Raw genomic sequence first — 26,439 nt, forward strand, 5'->3', positions numbered from 1 at the left:
GTTGGAGGGCATGTTACGAAGCAGACCTCTCCCTATTAGCATGGCATCCTTGTTCTGTATTTTTATTCAGGCTTGTGAACACACAGTCTTCAGGGTCCAGTCACTATGGCCAGCATAAGTCTCAAGCCTTTCAAAAATCTACCCGAACATGAATCGAGTCCATCATTTAAAAAATCCCAAAAAGAAATCAAGAAAAATGTTTTATTGTTGTGGAGGTCCCCATAGCAATGCAGAAGTTTAATTTTTTTTTAAAAAAATTGATTTCAGGACTCAGGGGGGACATTTGAGTCCCAAAACCACTGATGTGAGGGGACTGGTCACTTAAGTTGATTGACAACCTGAGAAGTGAGGGGGAAACCAGTGGATTGTCCATGCTTTCAGCTTCTCCGCCACCTTGTCAAAAAGCCACAACAAGATGGGGGGATAAGGTGAGAGAAGTCTTCTGTCAGGAAGTGGCCAAATGCACAGTTTACTATTGTGTGTTTACAAGCTAATTGGCCTTCTCTGTCTCAAGGCCTGTCTTTGGTGCAGCCGCGTTCTCCATGCCTCTTAACTGGACTGTTCTCCACTATTTCTCATCTCTGTCCACAGGTAACCGAGATTCCCATCGAATCCCCTCATACTGATCTCTCAGCAGGTTGTTGGTGTGCCTCTGTGTCCTCATCAAGATGAATAGATATTTTAGTCTGTTTGTAGCAGTAGAAAAGAGCAAGAGTATAGTAGTAAAATACTTACAGAATTTGTGGCAAGGTAGGAATTTGAATTTCTACTCACTTTTTCATCCTCACTGACTTTCTCTTATTTCCCTTAGATTTCTTTGGTTCCCTTTTTATACTCAGCCTCTATCCATTTGCACTTGGTATAATTATTGGTTTATTGGCTGTATTACTGTTGCTTTATGCCAGATTCTGTCTTGTTTTGTTAATGAGTAGATTCACACTGCATTTCCTGGTTGTAGGTCATGAAGATCTCTGGCTGACTGATTGTAATACAGAGCCTGTCATTGCTGGCACTGTCTCCTCAGAATTCTCCCAGTATTTATCCACTTGTGGCTAAAAGGATCTTGGCTTTCCTGCTCATTAGCTGTTGTGTTGACCTTGAGTTTAGACCTTGAGATGGAATACTAGGTATGGGTCTGCCCATGGCCAGTAGTAATGGGGGGAGGGGCTAAAGCCTCCACTTAATCCTCACAACAACAACTTTGTGAGGGTTGGGTAGGCTAAGAGGTTGTGACAGGCTCAAGGTCACCCAGCAGGTTTCCATAGATGAGTGAAGGAATCAAACCCAGTTGTCCCAGGTCCTCATCTAACACCCTAGTCCAGCCACTATTTCACACCGGACCTCTGGCATGGAATCTTGCCAAGTAATCTTGCACTAGTCACATAATCTCAGTCTTTATTGATTTTAAAGATGCCACTGGACTCAAACTTTGTCCTGCTGCATCAGATCACCTGACTCTTGCAAAGAAAAGGATATGGATAAGGAAGAACAACAAAGGGGAAGGGTCAAATGGAAAGGAGTGTGGTTAGGGGGAAGGGGCTGTACTAAAGAGGGAAGGGGCCTAGGGCTCACTAAAACCTGGAACCAGCCCTGAGTCTGCCCCTGAGCTTTTCCTTTAAAAATCTATAGTTTCCTCATTATGTTTATGGTTGGCTTGGCTTTTCCATTACTTTGAAGATATCTAGGCAATGATGTAACGTGATCAAAATTCCACTCCTTACTGAATTTCTGGAATTCCTTTCCTACAAACTGGGCTGCATTGTTGGAGCTGACTATCTAATATCCATTAACATGTAAAGTGTGTTTTTATCTTGCATATAAACTGTTCTTGCTGAAATATTTGGTAAATAGTCCTCCAAAATTTAAAAGGTAAGCTACAATAATCAGAGATTCCTTGTCTGCTCATCTGAACAACCCAACCCGACTTTTACCCAGGTTCTCTCTGGAATGTCATGGTGTACTACCTAACTGTGGAATTCCTGTCTGGTCATGTATAACCATAAACTCTAGTCTGTATTTCTTGCCTGTTTTTGGGTGGGTAATTTTGAGTTTACATTTTCCCATTGACTTCAATGTAGTATGAATATTTTTTTCCCCTTCCAAGATAACATGAGCACCAAAAGCTAATTAGGCTTATACCATTTTATCATGATACTCTGCACCATGGCTGCATAAAATGTGTATCTAGTCCTTTGCTGGCTCTTATACAACATTTATAGCTTGATCTGCTTCCTATTTTTTTTAAATATATTTTCAGATTCATGATTATTCTCCATAGTCACAACAGATCTGGGTGTGTTCCATTTGGAATGACACTGGAATGCAAGTTGGATCAATTTGTTACATTTAAGCCCCCGCCCCCAATAAACTGAACACCTCTCTTTTGGTCTTGGGGATTTACAGCCACAGCATTTGTGTTACTCAGTGGTGTTCATTGGTGTAATTTTGTTTGGTTGCTCCCTCTCTCTGTGTATGTAGTGGTTCCCCAAACTGCAATGGGGATCAAAACAAGCCAACATTGCAATCCAATTACTCTGTGTTTGGAGAATATTTGCACACAGCTTCTTATTTAGTTCCCTCCCTTTTTCTCCAATTAAGTATGAAAACAGTTTCACTGTCATGGCCTCCTCTTTATCTTTCCACATACAAATTAAACTCCTATTTCCAGGTCTTCCATGCCTAGGATTGCCAGTCTCCTGGTTGGCTGGCTATTCATCTCCAAACAACAAAAGTCGGCTTCCCTGGAGAAAATGGCTACTTTGAAGGCTGGGCTCTATGGCATTACACCCAGCTTAGGCCCCTCCCCTCTCTAAACCCCCTACTATTCTTCAGCTGTACCCCCAAAACACCAGGAATTGTCAACCCTACTACTAATTGATTGCTCCTGGTCTTTTGTCTAGGACTCATTTGCCATTGCTACCATGTTTCAAAGTGGGTTGTTTCTATCTTGATATTAAAGGACTCTCAGTCTTTGACTAAGCTTTCTAGCTTACAGAGCTCCCCTGTTCTTTACCTTCTCACATTCTGCTCTTGCCCCAATAGAGGAGAAACAGAAAGTGCCTTAATTCCTGGCTCCTTCCAGGAACTACAACATAATCAGTTTTTCCATACTGCTACAGTGATCACACTCAATGTTTTAGTGCCATCAGGTAACTAATCATAGTTTATCAACTTGCAGGGGTGGGGAAAACATTCTAAAGCCAGTCAAAGCCCAGTAATACTAAAGGCATTTCACTACAATAGGCCTTCTAGGGAAGAATGATTCTAAGAACACTAGAGTATTCAATCATGTATAAAACAATGAATGACCAAGAATGTACATACATTGTGGAAATCTAACCTTTTTGTGGCTGGTAGGCTTCATATACCCTGACCTGGATTACCTAGGCTAGCCCAACCTCATCAGATCTTGGACCCTAAGCAAGATCAGCCCTGGCTAGTATTTTGAGGAAGACAACCGAGGAAGTCCAGGGTTTCATAGAATCATAGAATCATAGAGTTGGAAGGGGCCATACAGGTCATCTAGTCCAACCCCCTGCTCAAAGCAGGATCAGCCCAAAGCATCCTAAAGCATCCAAGAAAAGTGTGTATCCAACCTTTGCTTGAAGACTGCCAGTGAGGGGGAGCTCACCACCTCCTTAGGCAGCCTATTCCACTGCTGAACTACTCTGACTGTGAAATTTTTCCCCTCCTCCAAATGACAACCTTTCAAATACTTAAAGAGGGCTATCATGTCCCCTCTCAACCTCCTTTTCTCCAGGCTGAACATTCCCAAGTCCCTCAACCTTTGTTTGTTTGTTTGTTTGTTTACTACATTTATATACCACCCTCCCCAAAGGCTCAGGACAGTTCACATGGAACATAAGGGAACAGGAACAATACAGGGAAGTCATTGATCATATAACAAAGGAACAATAAATGGTAAACAGTAAGAACAATAGCTTAATAACTGGAACATACTGATGGGCCCATGAATGGTCAGTACAGGCCACCTCTGAATGTCACTTGCCTTGAAAACCCTATGGGGTCATGATATGTCAACTGTGATTTGATGGGGGGGGATGAAAGCTTTACACAAAATGCACACTGCTTTTGCAGATGAGATTCTTTATAAAGTGTGTGGGAGAGGAGATGTGTGTGAACCTATGAATCATTGCATCACACTGAATCTGTGAATTAATCTTCAGCTACCATCATGTATCTCAAAAACTTTCTGATGAATCATAGGTGTGGAATGATGTCACTTCTGAGAAATGGTTAAATATATCCTGGTTCTCTCATGGCCTTTGTTCAAAAAATGGTTGGCTCCCATATGTGGCCCCATTGATGGACCCCTGACTACTAAATTGTATAATTGCCAGCATCTTATCCACCCCCAAGCAGAAAAGTTGTTCCATATTGATAGCCCCTTCATGTGATCCTATTCTATGATTATTCATGGTCCCTTACACTCCTATGATCGACTGTAGGTTGGCCATTATTTACAAATATTTACCGTATATCACATCAGTGCACTGTTTTACATAGACTTGGTTTATATTATGCCTTCATGGCAAGGTAGGGGCGCTTCATCAGTATGGTATTCAATTATGCAATTATCCTTACCCTCCGGGAAGGGCAAAATTGAAAGCAAAATGTAACCTGTAAAATGCAAGAAACATAAACAAAAAAATTGTAGTATAGCAGAGAGACTAAAAACATGGCAACTGCAACTTACAACCTTGAAAATCCAATCATGTGAAGTATTTCAGGCTCAGTTTAAGAATCATTCTCAAAACAAGGTGATTAGTCAGAGCCACAAGGTGGCAGCCAAAGCACAAAGATTAAATAGCACTTGGCTGCCTTTGAATTAATAGCAAAATGAATAGCAATTAGTTAGAAGATTCCCCCCCTCCTGTGTGTTCAGTCTTAACCACAAAGAGAGCCATTTGAAGCTCACTAAATGCTCCATAAAATGAAAAAAGGAAGCTGTTTGCAGAATGTGCTGTTTGTGACAAATGTTAGGTTGTCTATTGGGTGTATGTTGAAGTCTGATTCTATAAAAATCTTTCCCTGGGGGTGAGTGGTTCTTTATAACAGTTCTGGAACAATTCCATGACCAGGAAGAAATGTGTTTATTATCAATAGTGCAACAGGGTCTAACCGCAAGGCCCATTTTATTTATATTCTCACAAATTTCTGAGTTAGAAGAGTGTGCCAGACTATTTTAGCGGAAGCCGCAAGAGGTGAACTTACAAACTAGTTCAAAGCAGCAACAACTATTTCTATTGTATATTGTATACAAAATCAGTTGCAAGCAAAGACTTCAGCACACCCTTTCTCAAAGCACAGCATGTTGCATGTGCTGAAAATCTGTCACTTCAGGAAAGAAATAAGGGAAATAAACAAATATATCTGACAAAGGAACTCAGCACATTTGTGAATGCTTTTTGATACTTTTTCAATTCCATATAACATTTGAAACAGAATGTAAAATTTCAAGTAAAATTTAGAAAAAATGGAAAAAAGCATCTAAAAGTAAATCTCCCATGACAAAGCTGAATGCAAGACGCACAGGGCTGTTCAACCATTAACAATCCTTTTCCTTTTGCTCCATTTTTTCTTTCTCTTTGTTCCCCCCTTTCTTAGCTGCCATAAAACTGTGTGCAGCCTTGGCTAAAGGAACCTTTTCTTTTTTTACATAGGATAGAATGGAGGGATGGGGACACCCACTTCGGGACCCCCTGAAAGCCGACCTTGTGGACCAATCTTTTTGAAGTTAGGGGGAGAGTCAGAGAAGGGTCTCCCAGAGCTACCCTGAAATTTTGGAGGCTGTACCTCAAACCACCACTCCTCTAGTCCCCTGGAAAGGCGGAAAAGCCAAAGTTCCCATTTTAGTCAATGGAGGAAGGGGATTCGCTGCCTGGCTTGACTGACAGGCAGAAGAGAGTCACCTGTAAAGCATGTTGCTCTATTCGGCCATTTCAAGCAGGCATGCAGAATATAAGAAGCGTGAAAATATGGCAAACTGCAGTGAGACAGCAAGAAGGTGAGGAATGGCCGGACACACAATAATCTTTAGTGCTACGCCACTCAACTGGGGTAACACTATTTTTAGCTATGTGCAGAAATGCCTACGTTTCTCTCAGAACTCTCTCAGCCACACCTACCCCAAAGGGTATCTGTTCTGAGGAAAAGAAGGGGATTGTAAGCCGCTTTGAGACTCCTTTGTGTAGTAAAAAAGCAGGGTATAAAAAACAACTCCTTTCTTGTGCACTTGTAATGATGATCAGTTGTAAGCTGCTTGTGAAGTCAGCTCTCATTTAGTTTATCATTCTGTGAAGCACTATGTACATTAATGTTGCTACTAAAATAAGTGCTCATGAATTGGGTCCTATGGTTATATGGATGAGGACACATGCAAGAGGATGTCTCTCCCCCCTGCAACATCTTATATTCTGAGAACACTCTGCTAAGTGGTGGGGACCTATACAAATGAAATGCACTGTTGCACAAGTGACCACAGTGAGGAGGGGATGCTGGGTCACCCTGCCACTCTCGCATGAGTACTGAAGTTTTGTTGCCCTGCTGCAAGAGCAGGGAAAGAAAACTTTACGTTGTTGCCAGTTCCTACTTCAGGCCCACTCCATCATGGTGCACCATTTTGTTTGCTAGGGTCCCCTGGTTTTGTGTGTGGGAGGACTCTTGTGTGGAGGGAAAGGCATAAAAAGGTACTCTGTTTTTCCACTGACATGACCATAGGATCCAAATCCAATATCAGTAAATGTCTCTGAAGCAGAATTCTGTAGATTCATCCAGTTGTGCACCAGTGCTTCTTTCCCTATTTCTACCACAGTTTCTACCTACCACAATGAAACTCATTGACATTAAGATCCTGGGCTGAATTCCAGTATCCATTAGGTGAAATGTGTGCCAAAGAAAAATTATTTAACATAACCAGCTGCTAGGAAACAAGCTTTACAGGATATATGTCAACAGGTATTTTGGAAGAAATACTTTAACTTTGAGAATTCAGAATTAGCACTGGTGTGCCTCTAGAACAGTGGTTGGGACCCCTTTGGGTGTCGAACGACCCTTTCACAGGGATCGCGGCAGGGCAAGCAGCTTGGCTGGCGGGGGGGCGCCATCCATACAACATTCTTGCGGGGTAGATAGAGATACAGTATTCGTCTGTCTGGAGCAACAGAAAAGAGAGAGATTGGCATGGTGGGACAAGAGGCAGAGCTGAACTGAGAAACCCCGGAAAAAAGCCAATTTATATACAATCATGAACAATAGATCTTCATGCCATTGGTTAGTTTTGGTTTAATTTCTGAGAAAGAACACTTGCATTATATTATGGCTGGGGGGTCACCACAATATGAGGAATTGTATTAAAGGGCCGTGGCATTGGGAAGGTTGAGAACCACTGCACTAGAAAACATGCAGTTCTATCATCTTGAATCCAGTGGCAGTTTTCAAATCAAAATGCAGCAGTGCCAAAAACAGTGATTTGGACTATCATACATATTCACTTTCTTAGGAACTGGAATGAGACCAGTGTTTTGAAAACTAAGTGATTCACAAATGATGACAATATTGATTTTGTTACAGAAACGTAGCAGATCAACCATATGTTGTGTTTAGGCATTCATTTGATTATAAATCTTTTTTTTTTTTTAGTTTTCAGATGTTGCACACTGATGAGAGCCAAAAATGCAAGGGAAGATATTCATTTTCTAATTTTGGACCCCAGGGGTAATGGGAAGGGAAAGGCACAGGTGAGGAACGAACAACAAAGTCTTGACTTTGGAGAATAAAAATTTCTGAAAAATCCTGGATCCAAATACACACGCTATTTGTAGCCAAGATTTTTCAGAAATCCCAGTTTTTTACGGGTCCCATAAACTGGAGATTAAAAAATACAGATTTTTGTTTAAACCAGCCTGACTTTCGGGCTGGCTTGGCAATCCTCTCCACCTCCACCTCCACTGTAAACCACTTTATGGACCGGCTTGGCTTCTACTGCAGCATGGTTTAAACTGCACTGTGGGAGAAGCTACTCCTACGATCTGCATGTGGCAAGTTGGTCACTCCCTAACACACACAGGTCTGGCTGTACGCTCTCAGCTCTCACTACCCCAGCTGACCCTGGGCTGGCTCAGGTCAGTTTAATCTGAGCTGCAAGAGGATCCAGCCCTAGCAAAGGCAGCACACTGCCCCACATGATCCTCTCTTGCAGCACAGTTTAATCAGCTCTTGCAGCTTGCAGGTAGCTCTTGCAGTTCTTTTTCAGTTCTCTAGCAGCTGATCCTCTCTTGCAGCTCATGAGTAGGAAAGGTATGAAGACCTCGGGGTCCCTCTATGGGTTCAGCGCCCTTCTGTGGTCCATCTGCCTTCTCCATTTGGCTTCTTGAATTCTCCAGCTCCCTCTTCACGTCACCCTTTATATCTGCCTTTATATCTAGCTGCCTCCTCTTCCCCTCCCTGATGTCTCAAAGGGCTGGAAGTGGTCACATCCAGTTGCTCACCAGACACTGAGAATCTGGGGCCATCTGGCTACCAGCCATGATGACAGGGCCCCACCCATCTGACCCAGGTGCTATTGAGGGGTTGGGACATGTCCAGAGGGAATCTGGGCAAAAGGAAATTTACATGAAATGCCTCTCCCGCATTCCCAGCTCCCAGGACAAGCAGGAAAATAGGTTTGTGTAATCTCATAGCATACCATCCCCCCTTGGCTGCACGCCAGCCATGTGATCCTGCGTGCCTGTTCTGGCAGGAGATATCCCATCAGTATCTGCTGCCTCACTGCATTTGGATCCTTGGCTCCCCAAGATTATTGCTGGAGGAGAGTTGCTTTCAGCCTCCCATCAGTTGTTCAGAGGTTTTAAGTATCCCGAAATAGTATTGGTGGATTCAGATACCATAGAACAGGGGTAGTCAAACTGCGGCCCTCCAGATGTCCATGGACTACAATTCGCTGTAGTCCAATTTGCCAGCATTCGCTGGCAGGGGCTCCTGGGAATTGTAGTCCATGGACATCTGGAGGGCCGCAGTTTGACTACCCCTGCCATAGAATATAGTTCTTTATGCCCTTCCTAAAATCTAAACCCCCAAATACCCCTTTTTCAGGTGCACAACCATAACTGTGAGTGGCTGAGCTACTAAATATGCAGTTCCAACTTAATGTGAATAATTTCCCAAGGGAGTGGAGTTCTCTAAAAAGAGTTGGTTTTTATACCCTGCTTTTCACTGCCCTATGAGATATGTGAGGCTGAGAGAGCTCTGACAGGACTGCTTCATCAGAACAGCTCTAACAGGATTGTGACTGGGCCAAGGTCACCCAGCTGGCTGAATGTGGAGGAGTGGGGAATCAAACCTGGTTCACCAGATTAAAAGCCGCTGCTCTTAAACACTACACCAAGCTGGCCTTTCATAAGATCAGGGAAAAGTTTGTGGGGAAGAAAAATGCCACCCTCCACCTGGGCCATCCCTCATCAGCAAAATCAGTTTCCGTGGCTTTTAAAGTGGCCTTCTTGGAGCTGATATGCTATTCAGAAATGAACATATTATGTTGCTTTTCCCCCTGACTCCCATGCCCCAGCCTTTCGCTGCTTCCTTCTCCACCACCACCTCCTCCTCCTCCAGGGGTTCCTTAGTTCTTAGTAGTACTGATTAAAGAACGTCCTACAGTGGGTGCCCAGCATGAAGTCATGGGCCTCATGGCATCTGGGTCACTAATTCATTACAATAAATTACACATGCATACACACATGCTCTGTGTGTGTGGGGGGGATTATATTCCATGTCCATCAGAATCTGGTCAGAGTCTGGAGCTGGAATGCCTACCTTTAGAAAGGGGTAGCCCTTGATGGGGCCTCAGAACAGAAGGAGGTAAGAATTAACAATGCAGGGTAGAAGTGTTGTCTGAGGTCTGGTGATCAGGCAAATATCTAGGGTGGGGAAAGTAGGACATGTGACCTAGGTGCCACATGAGGGGGGTCACTGGAGACCTTGTGCCTCCGTGTCCGAGGTAGCCTACATGGGTGCCTCCATCAGTCGCAGCCACTCCAGCACCCAGGTGCGGCTGCAAATGCCTGACCAGCTTCTGAAAGCCCTCACCTGTGCTCTAGTCTCTGGAATCAGCAATCTCAAACCATGCACACTACGGCTAACAGTAACTTGAGAATTTCCCCTAATATAAATCTGTACTTTTTAAACATGTGTTTTACATATAAACATCAAAAATATGTATACATCCCATGGCCTTTCCTCACCATGTCACTAAGTCTTCCGCAGCTCTAACGCTAACCCTAACCTGAGAATCCACACTGATATATATTGTGATTTTTAACATATTTTTAACATGTAAAATAATGTCAAAAATATTTATAGATCCCATGGTCTTTCCTAATCATGTCATTAAGTCTTCCCCAACTCACATGTTCCCACTAAACCTTAGCTAACCCTCACCCTACCTTGAGAATGTACCCTTATATAAATCTCAGTTTTAAAGCACATCAGATTTGTTGTTAAGGACAATTTGTTGCATATTTATCCATTCCTTTGTGGGCTTAATGTATTCACTTTATCTTTTATTTAAGTTTGCTTTTATGTCTATTTATTCCACTTCCAACTGCAATACTGTTGTTATATGCCAATAAAGAACATGGATTTACCTAAAAACTCAATCCAAACCCTACCTAAGCTAAACCTAACCCAAACCTGGGAATATTCCCTGATATAAATCCATGTAAAATAATGTCCAAAAATATTTATTCGTGCCATGGCGCTTCCTAATCATGTCAGTGATGCTTTCCCAGCCCTAACTCTCTCACTCCTGAACCATACCTATGGTAACCCTGATCTTAACACAGGAATTCACCCTAACATGAATTCCTTTTTTTTTTTTTTTACATTTTTCTTGTAAAATATTTTTAAAATATATTTGTACATCCCATGGCCTTTCCTAACCATGTCTCTAAGTCTTTCCCAGCACTAACACTCCCACTAAACCTAAAAACTCCCCACCCTGAACCATACCTAATTGAACCCTAACCTGAGAATTTACCCTAATATACACCATTAATGGGCTTCTACTGCTGCTCCAAGAGCAATCACTGTGGCAATGATGCCTGGCTCGAGAAGTTTTTTAGGTGTCTGTTGGACCCAATCCAGGGGAAGGAGGGATCCAGCTTCTCAATGTGAGCCATGCGTAGAAGCTCCTTGCCCTAATTGCAAGGAGGGCCAGGTATTTGTATTTGGTTCATCTTCTTCTGCGTAGTAGTTGTCAGGCTCTTGTAGCATTTCATACTCTTTGCGAATTATGGGCTGGGAAATTTCTGGAGATTGATAAAAAGGGCTTGCAGGGGGGAGAGTTTGTGGAAGATAGGGCCCATAATGCCATAGATTTCATCCTCTAAAGGAGCCAGCTTCTCCAGAGGAAGTCTGAATCTGGAATCAGTTGTAATTCTGGGGGATCTTGGAAGAGTCCACTACTTCCATCCATCTCAGTGAACAGAAACCAAGGCTTGCCCTGGGGGCAGGAACACTGAGCCTGGGTGTGCTGCCTTCCTCTCAGGTGCTTCCCTCTATGCATGATACACCCTTGCCTACATGTTACTAAGCCCCACCTACCCTTCCATCTCCAAGCCCCATCCATCTGCCCGTGCCAGCTATGTCACTACTACTGGTGACTGGAAAAAGAAGAAAAAGGTTTTATACCCCACTGATCTTAAATAGTTTCAAAGGAGCTTACAATTGCTTTCACTTCCTCTCCCCACAACAGTCTTCTTGTGAAGTATTTGGGGCTGAGAGAGTTCTGAGAGAATTGTGACTAGCCAAAGGTTACCCATCAGACTTTATGTGGAGGAATCCAACTCAGCTCTCTGGATTCAAATTTGCCTCCCTTAACCATCACACCATGCTGGCTCTGTTTGGCACATTCTTCTTGAACTGAAGCTACAAGAGTAGTTTCAAGAGTAGCCTTGGAGTCCAGGGGCCCTGGGTCTAGTCCAGGGATGATAGCTAGTAGTTGAGCTTTTTGGTCTTTCTCCAGTGTGTCCCCTAGCTCCTCCTGTTCATCCTCTGAGGAGTCTATTCCTGACTCTGAATCCATTTGGGAAGGATCCTGGCCCCCCAAAAGGAAGACTTAAGTCTTTCTAGAATGTGCCACCAAGAAAAGGGTGGAATCTCAGAGTGACGTGCAGTAATTTAAAAAAAAACAACTCTAAGAACCTGTACAGCACAGTAGATCTGGGAGATTCAGGTTCACATTTTCATCCTGCACGGGAACCTTGCTTGATATCTTTACGAAATACTAACCTACCTCATGGGGTTGTTGTGAAGATAAAATAGATAGTGCCCATTGTGGAGAATGGCATGGTGTAAACAACATTTCAGTTAACTAGATTATTTATAAGGGCAAGACAATATACATGCAGTCGTGCTGTGTGATTTTTAAATATATATATATAACCCACAATTACTTGATTTTGAAACTTTTGTCTCTGGAGACAAGCAAGCAAGAGTTCTACAGTTCAATTTTCAAAAGCTCTCCAGCTCTGCAATAGCAATTCAGCCCCTTCTGCTACAAAATGTAATATGAGCTTATCTCATCCATGGTATAAGAAAAAAAGAAATTCTCATTGTCCTTGATCCAGTTCCCCCTGTAAAGAGTGAGCACTGCCAGAAGGCTACATATCTGAGGCAAGAATCTTGCTGTTTTATCCAGCACAAGCCGAGTTCTATTGCAAAGGATCGAAGGATGGAAAACAGCCACAAATTATTACTCATTATCTGAGATGAAAATGTATTGGTCTGATTTATAATTTGCCTTGAAACCCTGAGGGGGAAAATGTCATGGTGAAAAGGCAAGGTCTGTTATTTATGGTGAAAATATCCTCTATTGTACAAGTTTTGCTAGTGAGGTAATTCTCCTTTCTTTTATGCCAAGAATATAAAATTTCCCATGCCTAAGACATGAAGACAAACGTCTTTATTTACTGCAGAATCTTTCCTCCCTGGGCCTGTGTCATTTTTTCTTCCCCAATGTGCACACAATCCTCCCACTGCTAGATCTTTATACCTGTAGCCTAATAACTATTTCTCATTCCTTTTGTGGCTCTTGGCCACCTTGCGCCCAAGTCTATGTCACCCAGTCAGTCAAGTTCATAATCACTGAAAGCCCCAGAAGCATCAAGCCTCACTTATTATACATTTGTTTGTCTGTCTGTCACAATAGCCTTTCAAAGAGCTTGCTCCTTCTCAGTTTGGGCTTGGAATGACCACATCCCTCCCCTCCCATTCCATTCTTATTTCAGAGTTTCTCTCTTTCAAAGGTTCTGTGGGTTCCATCTGGTGTTCTGTTTCATATTTGATTAGCTACTACTGCCATTTTTCTTCTCAGAAATCTCAAGGTGAAACTTGAAACCAGGGTGTATTATGCATGGCAAGAAACCTCGCAAAAAGTCTGCCCAAAAAGACAATGTTGTTTTTATTTCTGCACAAGGGACCATTTTCACTGTGCAAAGCCCATTGTGTTATTTTTGATTATGCATGACAGCCCCTCTGCTTAGTGTCAACTGTGTTTTTCCAGTGCAGTATCTGAAACTAGCTTTGCAATGACTTTTCTTTTGTGACACCACTGAGGATGCTCTTTTTTTATGTAAAAATGTTAGTATGGTCTCCTCTCCTTTTCTGCTCACAGTTTCTCAACCACAAATGGGAGTTTGAGTGCCTGCCACTGATTCTCTGCATCTGTCAGTGATCCCATGAACATGCCATTTTCCCTGGCAACCGAACCAATTGTACTACTATGTAAATTAGTAGGATTATTCTGTGGTATGCATGGCATTTCCTCCACAGCCTCCCGTGAATGCTTCTGAGACTACAAAGCTCTACCTCAGATCAGTGATGGGTGGGGGGGGGGCTTATTTGAAATTTTATCAGGCTGGCAAAGTGGAGGAGTCTAAAATGCCAGTTTCAGGTTGCAGGAGAATGAAGAAGCAGAGCTGCTTCAGGCTATGGGCAGACTCCCATTCTGGACTCGCCAGTGATTAAAAAAACCTTCACAGGGAGAGGGATGGTATGGTGGGGGCTTTAAGTTTGCATGGGAGCCTGTGGTCTGTTGTAGTCCATTCTGCCCACTCTCTACCAGGAACAGTATAGCTCAGAGGGGGGAAGGTGGTAGTTTTGGCATTCAGAAGCCTGTGTGTCCCCACGGAAAATCTCCATGTCCATGAATTACAGTTCCCATAAGGCCCTGCCAACAGCATGTGCCAGAGTGGCAATCAAATGACTTTGCAGCTCAATGGAGGAAGTTCCTCCTCCCACAGTTACAGTCAGAATGATTTAGAATGCATAATCACTAAAAAACACACACACACACACAATCAAAACACATGCATAAACAGGAATTTTTAAAAAACGTTTTAGAAAAGGACAATTTAAAACGGTCAGCGAATTGACTGCAGAGGAAACCAGTTCTTGCATAATAGGCCCAGCTCCATCCCATACCATCTAATCTGCCTAGCAATCTACCCAGGATTCAACAAGAAGCCCTTCCTCCAAGACCCCTGAAATGCCTCCTTTCCCCCTTCCCTTTCAAACATCTAGTCTGAGGAATGTTTTTAGATGACTTGAGAGCATGCACATTGCTTGGCATTATATTGGCTGGACTTTACAAAAGACACTTTGAAAAACATGGCTACATAAGGGTGTGGGTTTATTTTTTGTCCTTTCTAAATGTCAGCAAACTCACGTTTTATACTGCTCGCAAATAACATCACAATGAATATTCTCAAGGATTCTGATTTATCCAACATCCGTTTATGATGAGAATAGTAAAGTGTAACTTGGAGGGGACGCTTGAGTGCCAAATTTATCACAGTAGGTGAAGAAATGTCAGTGCTTGGCAGTTAAACAAGAAGTTAATAATTATAAGCTTTAGATAAATATAGATTAATTATTCTACTTTGTTGCTTTTTGAGCTCTGGATATAGAATAAGTATTTGGAAGAGTATCAATTACTGTCAATGAGCCGGGTGGGTGTCTGCTGTGGATGAAGCTAATGCAATTTAATTGACCATTTATTCCTTTCAAAGGAGGGGGGGGAGCAGCATGCTGTTTTACTCCCAAGTCTAAATAATGGATTAAATTTCTAGGGAAGAGCATCTATGGCTTTAACTATACTTTAAGAATTAATCAGTCACTGAGAGGGTAATGCTTACCTGTTCATTCTTCCTGAACTAAGATCATAGGTCTTTGAATCTGTAAATACATCTTGCAAATGTCTAGCCATCTGGAAATTAATTATTGCCCCTAATTTTCTGTCTAGACAAACTCAAGCTAATATTCTTATTAGCTTTTTGTTTTACTGAATATCACCAGTAATATACTTGCATTTTGATGGCATAAAGTAGGGGTAGTCAAACTGCGGCCCTCCAGATATCCATGGACTACAATTCCCATGAGCCCTGCCAGCGTTCACTGGCACATCTGGAGGGCCACAGTTTGAGTACCCCTGGCATAAAGGATTGTAATGTATAGATAGACCTTTGCTCTGCAAGTGGGTATTGTGGTCAATTTCGAACTGTCCTCCTAAGCCACTGCTGCTGCCTCAGCTGTGCCAATTGTCTTGCTTTTTTGAAATTGTTCCTTTGAAAGGCTATCCCGCAACCTCGCTGAACTTTCTATTTCAACAGAAGACCCAGCTTCACATAGAAAACTGCAGATTCTCCAGACTAAGTCTGACTTGTCTTTGATATCATCCACTTATTATGTTAACTGTCAGCAACCTCAACTCATTTCACGTTGGATGATAGCTAAAAGGATCCAATTTTTGCTTACATAAAAGTTACTAAGGCTAGTCAGGGACAACTGGAAAGACAAAGAGAAAGACAGATTTAGGAGGCACTCAGCGACAGAGCTCGGGGCCTTATGTTGCCTAAAGAGTCAAACAGAGTGGTAACAGATTCTAGCCCAGGCTCTCTCAACCAGGGTTTCTTGATGGCCTTGGAAGGGTTTCCTGAATGGGTGGGAATTAATTAATTTTAATATATTTTAAAAATTCGTTAAACATTTATTGAGTGAGATGACCAAATATGATAATGTTGACCCAACGTAACCCCTCCCGAACTGGTCAATGATGGGCCTAGAGTTGGTGGGAAAGGGTGGGGCTCCAGTCTGGCATGTACACGGCTATGCTTGCCAGCCATATTCTGCATGATCATGCCACTTCTGGGGTTTCTCAAATCCTGAAGAAACATTCAAAAACAGAAACTCTTACTCTTGTTGCTAATGAAAGATGCCTATAGTTTCCAGAACTCAGAGTTTGACTTTCCAGTTTCACAGCACATACAAAGGAGATGCTCGCCCTCAGTGGATGAAATCTTCTGGGGGATGAAAAGATGTAGCATCCTACCATGAGCACTGAAAATCAGTGAGATAAGACTCAGCATTCTCATAAGCTTTTCCAATATCTGTTCACCTGTGTGTCTTATGAAAACTGCTGTGCAGTTACCAGTACAAAATCCTGGTATATTCTGAGGCCCCTGAGAAAAAAAAAATGTCACATACCCAGAGACTCCAGATGAAATTGTGACATCTGACAATGCTGTGCACAAAAGGTGTGACTCATCCAGCCATCCTCCAAAATGAAATCTAGCTCCAGCATTTTAAAGGACAAAGTAGTAATCTACTATTGCAAGAAGAGAAGTAAATTGTGGTGCCTGTACTCTATAGAAGAGGAATGATTGTTCAACACACACTAGAGAACTACAATCCTGAAACAGGACAGCACCTCAACATTTTTATGATACAATGGTCAACTAATATTGCCCAAACCAGCATTTCCATTGCTTTGACATTTCATTTTGTTACCCCTCCATATCTTTGCACCAATATAAAGAAAAAAGTGCTACCTTCTCCCCCCTTCTGAAACATGATTTTTTTTTTTAAGGAGGAAAATCTATATATGTTACCCTGACCTTCTTAAAGTAATTATGGGATATATGACAAACTAGTATCACTCAGGCCAATTCTTCACAGCAGTGGCTGAGCTGAGCTACTGGTGGTGCAGTGCTGCAGAGCTTTATGCTCCACAGCTTTCTCTGTCCCCAGGGGGGACACATTTCAGCAGGATACCTGGTCCCCCGCTAAATGAGTCCTCCTGGGAAATACAGCTGACAGGTTCTGCCACACGGGGGGTAGGGGGCGGTGTTGGGGTTTATTCTGCAATCCCTCCTTCCTGCAAAAATATTTTTAAAGCACTGGTCTGCCCTGTGATTCAGCAAAGTGTGGTGAAACCAACCGGGACATTTTTTGCTCCCTGTAGGCCACTCTAGGCTGGGAAGGAAGCAGGCCTGCTGCTGGACAGGCCCTATTGGCCCTCACTTAAAAAAATGGAATGTGAATTCCCTTCAGGCAGGGCAAATGAGGGCCCGACCCAGGGCAGGCCCAGAAGGATTTGCCCTGCTTCCATATGAGCTCCTGCTCATCCTTTTCTGCCCGTGCAGAATCGGTCTCAATGATACAGCACAATACTATTGTCTTCACTATTGTATGCACTCTCCTTCCATTGTCTTCATATTTCTTTGTTTCCACTTATTTTGCTGTTTGAATATGTTGCACTTTCTATTTCCAATTTGTCATGTCCCTTCTGGGATTGAACTGTGTGTCACTGGGGTTTGGTGTGAGCACCTGAAGCCTGCAATCAGATTTTGGGCAGCTGTGTAAGCTTCTAACAAGTAAAGTCCTTGAAGGATTACAACAGCTATGCCATGAACATAATTTTGTCCTCTGAAATAAGCTAACAGAATTTTGAAGTTTCTTTTCTGTGTAATTGACTAGACAAAAGGGAATAACTGTGGTAAAGTAGAAATTGAACTCATCTCATTGAGATGCTGCTGCTATCTTATAAATAAAAGCGTATCTTTGTTCAATTGTATTAGATTACTTGGCAATATTCTATACCTTTGAAGAACTTGACCATTTTAGCACAAAGGGTAAAACGTGAGTGGCTTCCTGCTTGCAAACACAGGATGGTAAATCTTGCTTTTTCAGCCCTCCTCACGGGGAGACCCCTCCTGCATTTTCCCTCTGCCCTCTCATGACTTTTTGCCTCTTCCCAACAAGGCTGCAAGGGAAAGCAACATAAACTTTTCCCTCTGCTCTTTGGCTTGTCAATCACAACAAGCCACCAATCACAGCACAGCAGTTCTCTCAGAAGAAGAAGAAGAAGAAGAAGAAGAAGAAGAAGAAGAAGAAGAAGAAGAAGAAGAAGAAGAGTTGGTTCTTATATGCCGCTTTTCTCTACCTGAAGCGGTTTACAGTCTCCTTCCCTTTCCTCTCCCCACAACAGACACCCTGAGAGGTGGGTGAGGCTGAAAGACCCCTGATATCACTGCTCGGTCAGAACAGCTTTATCAGTGCTGTGGCAAACCCAAGGTGACCCAGCTGGCTGCATGTGGGGGAGTGCACAATTGAACCTGGCTCGCCAGATTAGAAGTCTGTACTCCTAGCCACTACACCAAACCAGCTCTGAAACTTTCTCACCCCCCAGCCCCAAAATTATTTTTTTAACTATTCTGCACTGCCACAATGCATTTAAAATAAAAATCAACATTGTCATGTTGCTCTGGAGAAATGACAGAACTATACAGCATTCCTCCTCTTTTTGGAATTCATGTTCTTTTGCAGTTTATTTCTGTCAGGAATTTCTGAGACACTTAACATGGCCCCTGGAGCCCAAAAATGCTTGATCACCTACCCTCCCCCCTCTTTCCCAGCTCATTCCCACCTCCAGAAAACAGAAACAGGGCTGTTTCTGCCTGATCAAGTTATGAGAAAGCTGGACAGGAAACTGAAGTCCAAAAATAAATTTTGTGACTGGCTTAAAAGCAAAGTGCTCAGACCCCTGTATGATCAGGAGAAGGCAGCCCGATCACCCACTCCCTGCCCTTTCCCAGCTCATTCCCCACCTCCAGAAAACAGAAAAGGGGCTGTGTTTTGCCTGCCTGGTCCCAGAAAGACTGTGGACACTTTAAAGAAGATTTTATATCACCTTTGTCAGTGTAGGTTTGTAGTCACACTACAACACAGACTGCGCTATTTTTAAAAAAAATACTCGGAGCAGGAAATGGAGAGGGGAGGGTGGGTGTGTGGGTGGGTGGGGCAAAGCTGCCGAGACTATCACACATTTCCCCCTCTATATGGACTTGTCCCTGGTTGCTCACTGATGGGATTCGTGATTTAGGGTGAAATCACAAGTTAAAAATGGCCAAATCTCATCCCGGCTACTGAACAGCCTCAGGATGCAGGTAACATCATATGTAGGGGGCTCAAAGACTGTCCAGGAACATATTCCTTATGTGGAGATCATCCTTGAGTTCATCCCACTCCAAAGTACATAGTAAGAGTATTTCAGCATCACAATAACCTCTGGTTAGCCATTACAATTGCCAGTGGCCATGTAGGCCTGGAGAGCCCTTGGAAATACAATTGATCTCCAGACTGCAGAGATTTGTTCCTCAGGAGGAAATGGCTGCTTTGGAGGGCAGTTTATGTGGCACTATATTGATGAATTTCCCAACCTCAGGTTAGCAGCCTATTGAGACTGGGATCCGAAGAGAAGCCCAACCATGCAGGACCTGCATAGGAAGTACAGAAAGGAAGGTCTGAGACCATGGTAGGCCTGACATTCTTGCCAGTGTGGAGTAAAGAATGGTCACTATGTTTGATATTCAGTCTTGGATATGTAGCTTGTCTCAGTCCTTTTCATTCCTTCATCATGACATTGAAAGTGGCTTTGAGCTCATCTCCTTCCTAAACTGGATAGGCACATCAGTGGAGGGTTTTTGGACCATCAGTATTAACAAGCAGAACCGATCCAGCTGCCTTACTGAAAGATGTCCTCTGACACTGAAAGATGCCTCAAGAAAGCATTTGTTGAAGTGGGACTTTCTTTTTATACAACTTTTAAAAACTTTTATAATTTTTACAGTTTCTTGATTTCTCGTGTTTGTAGTTCAGCGTTATGTGTTGGATTCAGCACAGAATTCTTTTGCTTGTGTTTTGCACAAGATGAGAAAAAGATTGTATTAGCCCCTTGTACCATATCAGATTTGTTGCATCACCATTTGCATTTCTGTTTACATAAGGTGTTGTGCAATGGATTTCTGAACATATACTAAAGGTAAAGGTAAAGGTATCCCCTGTGCAAGCACCGAGTCATGTCTGACCCTTGGGGTGACGCCCTCTAGCGTTTTCATGGCAGACTCAATACGGGGTGGTTTGCCAGTGCCTTCCCCAGTCATGACCGTTTACCCCCCAGCAAGCTGGGTACTCATTTTACCGACCTCGGAAGGATGGAAGGCTGAGTCAACCTTGAGCCGGCTGCTGGGATCGAACTCCCAACCTCATGGGCAGACAGTTCCAGACAGCATATCGCTGCCTTACCACTCTGCGCCACAAGAGGAACATATACTACAAAGGGATGAATTCACTAATTATTGCACAAGAGCTTGGGCAAATGGAATTGTGTTGAATCTATTTATGCTTCTGCATTTGCATCACTGGATCCCAGCCTATATTTCTGAGAGTGAGATCCCTCTGTTAAGCTCACATGGAAGACATGAAGGAAATCCAGAATTTGTCCCTGAAACACAGTCTTTGAACATGAAATTCCATATGCATATTTGTGACAGATACAAGCACTTTCATGGGTGGAGTTGTGATGAAGCTAGAATCCAAAGTTGTTTTGGGAGGGGAGCACAGAAGGAAATTGTTGTGGGTCTTTTGGTATTCCCATCGCTTCTGAGCTCCATCTGCCACTGGTCAGGGCCATCTGGGTATTGGCTAAGCAGGAAGTCTAATGGGATATAGAAGCTAATCAGCTGAGGAAATAATAGTCAAGGTTTGTAGGAGAAGGATGGGAGCCTCGTTGTGCTTTTAGCTTAGACTGTGGTACAGAGTATCTATTAACTCTGAAAGGCCACAGTTTGATAAAAATCCGAGAAACATTTTCACTGATACAATTCTCTTTACAGCATCATTCAAAGAATATGAATACAAAGCAGGAGTTTGAAGCTCCACTCTGCTGCCATTGGAAGCTTGGTGGGCTGGGGTTATATTATTCAGGCTTCAAGAAGAATCTCTCAAAGCCTGAACAAAGAACATAGCATCACACCCACCCCTTCAGACCCTGGTGAGTTTCTTTTTCTTGGAAGAAGCCATCATCATGAATTAAGGTTAGCAAAGAGCTCTCCATTCTGGATGACAATAGCTCTTGATTCTGGTGGAAGTTAGATACTTCTGGGGGAAATATGAAGAAAAAACAATCTGATAGGAGGCAGGGCAACATGTTTGAGCTGTACCTTTCCTAATAAATCATGGCTTTCCCAAACTTTTTATATGTCATTGGTTCGTTAATTTTTTTAAAAAATTCATCTCACCTATTGGATGCTTGAAGTAGTTCCTATGAAATATCAATATAGTAAAAAAAAAATTTAAAAAAACAAATTATGTAAAAATAACGGCTTGTCTGATACCCATCTGCTCAGTATGTGGCTTAGGTGATGGTTAAAACCACGTCTCACACACTTAGATGCTCTTAACAGTTCTCAGTTTGAGGCCTGGCTCACGTCCTGAGGGAGCATGTGATATTACCACTTACAAAAACCCAAGCCTGAGGGAACTTATGATACTACCACTTCCAAAAATGAAAGCTTATATTGATTCTAAGTCTACTACCAATAGTATAAAACAATAAAGGCAAGAACTGAAATTATATGCAGCTATGACACTCAGGGAGGATTCTAAAAGTACTTCCAGTTAAGTCTGTGGGGAAACTTCTAGACTGACTGCAAATCCTACCGTACCGTAAGTAGCTGAGGAACATATCAGCATGTATTATGTTAACGTCATGGGGTAGGTAGAGTATTTGAAGGAATGATATGCTAGCCAATAGTTCTTGAGGCAGAGGGGTGTGCTTTAAAAAAAATATTTTACTACCACAATCCCAGTATCAGTTTTTGAATTTTTTATTCTCCTGCTCATTCTGATTCCAGGAGCCAACACAAAGCAAAGTGCAGATGACATAACTACTAATGATCCTGGGGAAGATGAAGGTATTTTTTAATTTTTACTCCAGCTCAACCCTGATATGTGTGAATATGAACTTTCCCCCTTTATTTAATCATACACATTTCAGTACTAAAATTGTTCTTTCTCCCTCTTTATAGTATTTTGCAATTTCTACCCTTGCTGCTTCTTCATATACCCACTACGGCACTCTCCTTGCCAGTACTTTCCCTTCAGTGGTCATATTCTATGAGGTGCTATGTGAGGCTGCCACCCCACACTTTGCTGACTCTGGCCATAACTCACCACCTGTTTCCAAAGCAGTTCACATGCCTTTCTTCCCAGATGTCACTCAGTGCAGTGAAACAACTGGGAAGCATGACTCAGAGACACAACAGGTACTTTGCAGGCAGATGGTTCAGGCTTAGTCCTCTCCCCCTCTAGTTAGAAAGCTCAAGTCGGAGGCAACAGGTATGCCCAGAGACACTGCTGTATTGAGAGACCAATGGTCTGACTCAGGATAAGCAGAAGAAGATCTGAGTTTTGTATCCTGATTTTCTCCACCCTAAGGAGTCTCAAAGTGGCTTACAATCACTTTCCTTTCCTCTCCTTACAACAGACACCTGTGAGGTGGATGGGGTTGAGAGAGCTCTGAGAGAACTGTGACTGACTCAAGGTCACCCAGCTGGCTGTGTGTAGAAGAGTGGGGAATCCAAGCCATGCTGGCTCTCAAGGATCAAAGCAAGCACACTCAATTGAACAACCTGAACTCTTGTGCAATTCTAGGCACAGCTGTTCAGGGAGCCCTACCGTATCTTGCTATGCTGTGTTTGAAGATGTTTTGTGAAAACAGGAGGGAAGGAGTGTTATCTGCCCCAGCTGCTGGGCAGGTGGTGAGACAGGGAGACAATTGAGGCTACTCCTTCCCGAAATCCCCTGCCTTGTCTCACATAATTCTAAAGCCACCTCTGCATCCCTTTTGATTGCCATCTCAGGCACAGGTGCTATATGCATTTCTTTTGCAAATGATGTATTACTTGCAAAGCTTTAAAAAATGTATGTGGAAAGCCATCATTCACCTGTTTTATTCTGGTGGAAAAACTGGCAGTTTTAACTTTCACATTTTACAAGAACACTTGTATGTTAATTGCGGCACAGAGAGGCTTCACAACCAGAGAGGCAACCGTGCAATTGGCTCGGGTCGCGTTTACAGTGACACGCTAGCCACAAAACAATTTGGGGCAGGCCCTATCTTTTTCTTCCTCCAAGCAAACATTTTCTTTAATTCCCCCCTGAAGCTGTCATGCAGCCAGGCATAAAGGAAGGCGTTGGTGCAAGCAGACATCATTGCGAACCAGTGACAAATGAGCTGGACGAGGTTAAAATACTGCTTGTCTATCAGTTGGATGTCCATGTCCTTGATGACATTAAAGATGTACAACGGCAGCCAACACACGCCAAAGGCCACCACGACCAAGACCAAGAGGCGGAAAGTCTTCCTCCTTCTGGCTCTGTCACACTCTGCTTGGCTCTGGGTGACATTCCCAGGGACAACTCGGTTTTTCAGCTTGACAGAGATCCTCAGGTAGGAAACTGAGATGACCATTAATGGCAGCACGTAAGTGAGGATGAGGGTGCTGTAGGCGTAGGCTAGGTGGTCTCTCTTCATGTGGAACCAAAACTCTTCACAGATTGCAAAGTCCAGTTCTGGGAACTCAGTGTGGTAGGTGTGGACCAAAGCTGGGGCAGCTAGCATGCAGCTCAGCAACCAAATACCAGCCAAAGTATAGGCGCAGATCTGTATTGTGAGCCTCCTCCGCAGTGGATACACCATGGCATAGTATCTGTCCACAGCAATGACGGTCAAGGTAAAGACAGATACAAACACTGTGACCGGCTGCATCAGGAACACAAAGTAGCACATGAAGCGCCCATAGATCCACCCTCTAGGCTCAAAGGCATATGCCAGCGTCAGAGGCACGCAGGTGGCACACATAAGCATGTCAGAGAATGCCAGGTTGCCTACCAGGAAGTTAGTGACATTGTGCATCTTCTTGGTCTTGCAAATCACATAAATGAGGAGGTAATTCCCAATGATGCCAACAAAAACCACTAAGCAGTAGCAAGGAATGATGAAAGGCTTGAAGCACTGGACGAGCTGGAGCCCCAAGAACAGATTGCTGGTGTTGCTATGGATGGCTGACAGCAAGCTCTGGGAGGTTAGATTCTCTGGATTCATCATCTTTCTCCTTGGTAATTTCAGGAATTGACTTAGGAAGTGGCCACCAATGACACACATGCATACATGCGCCCACATTTATTTTTGACCACTTAAGATGAAGCATGTGCGTCCCGGTTATCCCATTATGAATTCACCTGCAAAAGAAAATTGCAAGCATTGAGCCCTGACATGGCTGGCTTTTGACTCCTGAGAAAATGCTGTCATTGTGCACCCCTGTTCCTCCCCCCCCCCTCTTCTTCCCACTCTGTTAACCCAATAATTTTCCAAGCAGGCAGCTGCACAGACATGTTACAACAAGAACTGTACTTACAGCTGTAGTATCCAGAGGAAGGCTGATTCTCGGGACGATGTCACATTGCTTCTGCTGCTTCTGATTTCTGTCTCAGCCAGGATTCTGTTTGCATGCATAGGGAAGACCAAGAGAGAATGAGAGAGAGGGAGAGGGAGAGAGAGAGAGAGAGAGAGAGAGATGGATGAACAGAGTCAGAGAGAGATGAACAGAGTCAGAGAGATGTGCTTTATTAGAAAAAACAAAGATCAGTGCTTTTCAGCAGCCTTCACTACTTACTCCTGATGACCTTGTGTAAAAAACCTCTCATTGGCTGCCCAGGACATTACGTTGCCCCTTACATACCTTCATTAAACCAGCTATGGGGGTGAATTCCGTCTGCATCTTCTTGCCCACCATTGGATATCTGCACTACCACGTCACAAAACAATATACCTGCCTCAGTCAGAATCATTATTTTTAATGAGCCTAGATCCCTTTATAGGTTCGACAATGCTGACTTTTTAAAAAACGGAACAGTACTTATAGACTAAACGGCTATAAATGCTTCTGCCGCTAGAGGGACTCAGCAATATGAAATCTGAACCATTTGTTTCTCTGATCTATACACCTTTAATACTGTGCCTCTCCGTCAGTTTGTCTAAGGACTAGGTTCTTTCTCTCCTCTGCTGCATTTCCATAGCCCAGCTGGGGTGCTGAAGAGAACACTCAAAGTATATTTCAAAACTAATTGACAGTTTTCAAAATGGAATTAAAATGACTTTGGAAAGCACCTTTGGTGTTTGGGTGTGACACACTTTAGAATTCCATTTGTTTCTCACTTACAACTTTAGCATTAACTTCAGTACTTACGTTGTTCCTCTTTTTGTCTGCTATTCCTTTGCTAGCATCCATTTGGTTATTTGGTTGGAAAATACCGTCAATAGTGTAGTAGAAAATCTCTTTGCTGTCCTGTGATTCCAGCAAGTTCTTTTCACTGTTATCACATTACAGCAGATGTAAAGTTGTCACTATTTTCAATGTTGTCAGTCATTCCAGGTCAAATGGCTTTTTGTCCCACTGTAGCAGAGGAACACTAAAATGCATTTTAGCATTTATCAAATGCCACTAATGTAATGGATTTCATAAAATGCCCAGCACCGTCATCATATCACCACCCTTTTCAATAGTCGGTTGTTATTCCTTTTAGAGCAACAAATGCATTCATTTGGTTTAGGGTCATTCAGACTCATCAAAATTGGCCTCCTCTTTTACCCAAATCAGTCCCCATGCCAGTTCTGACAAGTCAGAAGGATTCCGAGATGTGAAAAGTCGAGCCACAAGACCAGAGATAAAATTGGATCTCTCTAGTATGATGTATACTTGACTGCCAGTTCTGTTATAGTCAATCTCAGGCAAGTTTTTAAAAAGCACTTAAGAACTAGCAAGTAACTTTATTCTAAAAAAATACAGACTGGAAAATGAAGAATGTATGGAAAACTGAGAATAGGTGCATCACAGAAACCAAATAAAACCTGTCACTTCAAACAAAACTTATTTGTTTTTGTTACTTTATCTATCCTTCCTTCCTTTCTTCCTTTCTTTTATTGACCGTTACTCCTAGCCAGCCAGCTCAACGGGGTTCACAACAGATGGTAAAAATACAAATTAAAACCCAGCCCCCTCAACAACTCCCCACCGGTTTCCCTTCCTGGCCCTCAATGGACTGCACATGGCTACCATGCCCCCACAGAGGGTGGCTTCAGAGGAGGGGCCCAATTGATATTCTGCCACCCTGTCTCAACCAAACACCTGATAGAAAAGCTCAATTTTACAGGCCCTGCAGAACTGTGAAAGCTCCAACAGG

At 43.0% G+C, this 26,439-nt stretch overlaps 1 protein-coding gene across 1 annotated transcript; it reads right to left on the minus strand.

Moving 5' to 3' along the window:
• Positions 1-23,208: 23,208 nt before the first annotated feature.
• On the minus strand, positions 23,209-25,076 carry PRLHR (prolactin releasing hormone receptor). The gene is made up of 3 exons (XM_077347855.1): positions 24,939-25,076; positions 24,615-24,698; positions 23,209-24,438 (listed from the first exon to the last, which is right to left on the minus strand). Exon 3 carries the CDS (start codon positions 24,377-24,379, stop codon positions 23,270-23,272), a length of 1,110 nt encoding a protein of 369 aa, XP_077203970.1. The 5' UTR covers positions 24,380-24,438; positions 24,615-24,698; positions 24,939-25,076; the 3' UTR covers positions 23,209-23,269.
• Positions 25,077-26,439: the final 1,363 nt, after the last annotated feature.

Source organism: Paroedura picta, chromosome 8 (genome assembly GCF_049243985.1).
Source record: "Paroedura picta isolate Pp20150507F chromosome 8, Ppicta_v3.0, whole genome shotgun sequence".
Classification (NCBI taxonomy): domain Eukaryota; kingdom Metazoa; phylum Chordata; class Lepidosauria; order Squamata; family Gekkonidae; genus Paroedura; species Paroedura picta.